This window comes from Protopterus annectens, chromosome 6.part0 (genome assembly GCF_019279795.1).
Source record: "Protopterus annectens isolate FY-2018-M chromosome 6.part0, PAN1.0, whole genome shotgun sequence".
Classification (NCBI taxonomy): Eukaryota; Metazoa; Chordata; order Ceratodontiformes; family Protopteridae; genus Protopterus; species Protopterus annectens.
Window position 1 is genome coordinate 944,439,203 of NC_056737.1, and position 3,828 is coordinate 944,443,030.

The 3,828-nt window shown below is 34.2% G+C and overlaps 1 protein-coding gene across 1 annotated transcript in view; it reads right to left on the reverse strand.

Annotated features, from left to right (window-relative positions):
- LOC122804624 (alpha-1-antitrypsin homolog) overlaps positions 1-2,989 on the reverse strand; it is a 150,599-nt gene extending 147,610 nt beyond the window's left edge. The window contains exon 1 of the mRNA XM_044074594.1: positions 2,922-2,989. Within this exon, the coding sequence (XP_043930529.1) occupies positions 2,922-2,974 (53 nt within the window). The 5' untranslated portion in view covers positions 2,975-2,989. The remainder of the gene's footprint in view (positions 1-2,921) is intronic.
- Between the last annotated feature and the right edge of the window lie 839 nt (positions 2,990-3,828).

Below are 3,828 nucleotides of genomic sequence, written 5' to 3' on the forward strand. Positions count from 1 at the left end.
GATTTTTGACTACATCTCTTATTAAATTGTCTGCCATTTTGAGGTACTTCTGCATTGACCACTGATCTGTTGAATATCACTGTCTGAATCTGTCATCAGACTGACAAGATTCCTGAGGATTCTGGTAGGTAGCCCATCTGGTCCTGTTACACAACAGATCATTGGAAAGATAAAATTCAAATGTTCACCAATTCCTTTTGCATATAATGATAATGTAGTAAGTCTGTAAGAATAGGTTTTCAAAAAGGCCTTTCTCTCTATATAGTAAAAGCATATAATTCAAAACAAAGGGTAAAAGACAGTATATGCTTTACAGGGAAGGGCTTTAGCTAGACCATAAGCATAAATTCAAGAACCATGAAGGTATGTCCTTGATGCTGCCTTAAGAATCACTGGAGATATCTAAAAGGTACTTACCTGGACAGCAAATAGAAGTGAATAAATAATATGTAATGGAGCAGAAGGGTGGTGGGAGGAGTGCTTCAAAAAGATGAGGAATCAGACTGTGCTTTCAGAATATTCAACATCCCATACCATACTATTATTTTAAGATAATTATTTAAATGAAATACAAATGCTTATATTGGACAGTTTTGAGTACTGTGTCCTCAAAATGCTATTTCAAAATGTAAAAAAATCCATTTGAATATATATTATACAGTGTAAAAAAGAAAAAATCCTCAAGTTATGCCAAAACTCAAATGGTTCCACTTATCTGTTGTTTGCTAGCATCAACTTTTATATTTGATTGGGTAATTTGGGGGGGAGTGGGAAATTGAAGCAGTGTATTTTCCACCTGCAAAAAATGCTTACTGTAGAATATTATACATTTAAACTACTTGATAGCTATTTTGCAGTTTCAATATATTTTAAGTTTATCAAAGGCTTTTTATCTTTTGTTGGAGACTGTCCAAGAACTCATATTTCATCATAAATCAGTCTAGATGTAGCGGTGTGATGGGACAGGCAAATCTAGACTTCCATGGTGTTCACAGTGCTTAATACTTATAACACATGCAGTTTAGTTGGACTGGTTGTAGTACCTCTTGTAAAATGTCCCAATACAGAGCCATGACCTGAAACGCAATATGTGGATGGAGGTGAGCTAAAATACAGATGGGAAAGGACTACTGAAATAAAGACAAATGTATTAGATCCAAAACATATTTTCTCACAGGAACTATTATGTATATTTTAAAGAAGTACTGCAACTTTGTGGTAAAACTACAAATGCAATGTGACATATAATACAGAAAGCAGAAAACAAAAGCAGTGCTTACGGAGCCAGACAAGTATATATGTTTGACTGTCTTTGCCACATATCTGTGACATTTGCACAAAAATCATCTACTATGGCAAGCTGTGAATTCTTTCTTCTTATTTTTTTGTATTTATACATTTGCTAAGTGAAGTGGCCTGTCCCTGACCCCTTTTAACCATAACCCAGACAGCAAGAAACAATATTTATGAGCAATATGGATTAACTAATCATCAAGCAAGTTTTAGAGAGAAGAAGGAAGCAGGAACAGACAGATCAAAAGCACATAGTCAAAGAAAAATGTAGATTACTCAAAGACCATGACCAGAGATCAGGAATGAACCTTGGAGCTATAAGGCAGAAACCACTTCAGACACTGTGTTGTTCTTACTGCTGTCTGTGGTTTTTTTATTTTTTTTATTTTTTTATTTTGCCTTCCACTTCATTTACATTAATTCCCTCTCCTCTATAATGCTTTTCAGTAATCTCAAAGTGAACGTCTGTTCATTTTTGCAGCATTAAGTCATGCTTTACCAGCACTACCAGATACCGTCCCATCTACAGCTCACAGTTGCTAAATATTGTCTCATCATACAGAATTATTGACTTAACTCTCTCTCTCTTCCCCACCCTCACTACATACTCAGTTACTTAGTCATACAGTAGGCTGCTTTGTGCATACTGCATGCCTTTACTAGACACCTAGCTTTCAAATCAGCAAAAAATGAAAACTTCATCTATCTCTATCTTCTTTTTTAACCTGAAGAAGTCTCATGTAGTCTCACTATAAGAAATTCTTACCCTTTAGTTATTGCTTAACTATATTTGAATACTGAGTACTGGCCAATGACTCTGATGTTCCCTTGACTTATATTTTGTAAGGGACAGTACTTTTTGGTGATGGGTACTTCTGAAAGTGCATGCATGTGCTTGTTTGCGTAATAAATTTTTAAAGCCTCTGCTGGACAAATATATAATTTCTACTGGTAATCAGCCCAGTAATCTGGCTGACAAATAAATACAAGAACCCCAGCAGAACATTCTTTGTTACTGAGTTGACATTATTACATTTTAGGTTATTTTGGTTTTCAAGGTAAATCAGTACATGTTGAGCTGTTTTACTGGTCTTTACTCAAAAAAATCAACATTTTTTTAATGTGTACAGTTTTTTGATGCCTAGCTGTTTTTCACATTTTATACTGGATCTAGTAGAACATGTTTACTGTCTGTTTTTGTTAACATTCATTTCTGCATTATTTCTGCAACAACAGTTCATGCATCATTCATGTCTCTCTCTCTCTCTCTGTATATATATATATATATATATATATATATATATATATATATATATATACACACACACACACACGTATTAATATAGGTATGTTTATGTACGTTTGTCTATTAGTGTATATGTTTGCATCTGTTTATCTAGCTAGCTATATAGCAACCACTAAGAGTAGATGAAAGCAAATGCACCGAGGATCAGAATTCCCAAACAGTCTGAAGCGAAAATATCTGATTTATGTATTAGATCAGTTTTCATAGGTACAACAATCTTATCTCTTATTCATATTCTTATGTTTTTACAGCAGTAGCTAAAATACAAGCTGCAGTTTATCCCTATTTGCTAGCAAAATAATGTACAAAACACAGTACTTACATGTAGAAACTGAGCCGCAGATGTGCAGAATGAAATGTCTGGTTGCAGGTCATTTATACTGCTGTGCAATGAGGTGAATCTGGTAAACATTAACCTGTTCTATGGTGATAGCAAAGGTTGAGGAGAACAAATATTTGTGATTCCTTATTTTTGCTGTTAGCTTGTATTTACTTTGCAAAACCTTCAGGTTCAGTGTTCAGGAAAAACAGAAGTCAGCAAGTCTGTTAAAGATTTATTCCAGTACTTTTGAATTTTGGTACAGGATTTAATTTTCTTTAGAAGATTCCCTTGTCTAACAACAGAGCTATGAAAATTTGTATATGTGGAGCTATTCAGTGATGATGTCACAGAGTCATAGGTTAAGCCTCAATCTGTATTCAAGACGCTGTGAATATTAAAAACAGAAAGCAGGATAGCACAGCAGTTAGCAGGATATTCTAACAATGAAGGATTAATGGTTGCTTTAGTCATAAATGTCACATGAAAAGTATTTACAGTTTTATAGCTGTCTAAAGGCACTGCCCGAGATAAAGGTTTTTTCAACAATATCTCAGCAAAAAGCTGTGTTTTGTACAGACTGCAATAATTCCTGGATGTAAGAATTAAAAAAAAAAAAAAAGCTTCAAAGCGCTGCCTCACTTTGCAGAATATCCCTGATTTTCCCCTCATATTTTTACCGTATTCCTCATAGAATTTTTGATTTTCTAGTAAAATCACAAAGGAGTGCAATCAGTTAATAATACCAGACATTCAGAGATTCATACTTCATATTGTTCAGAAAATGCATGTTGATGCAAAACCTGTATTATTAAAATTTTAAGTGAACTTTGAGCCTTTGTCCTCCCTCCATTATTTTTGCATTTTCCCCTGATTCTTGAACAAAGCAATTGAGAGCTATGTTTACCAG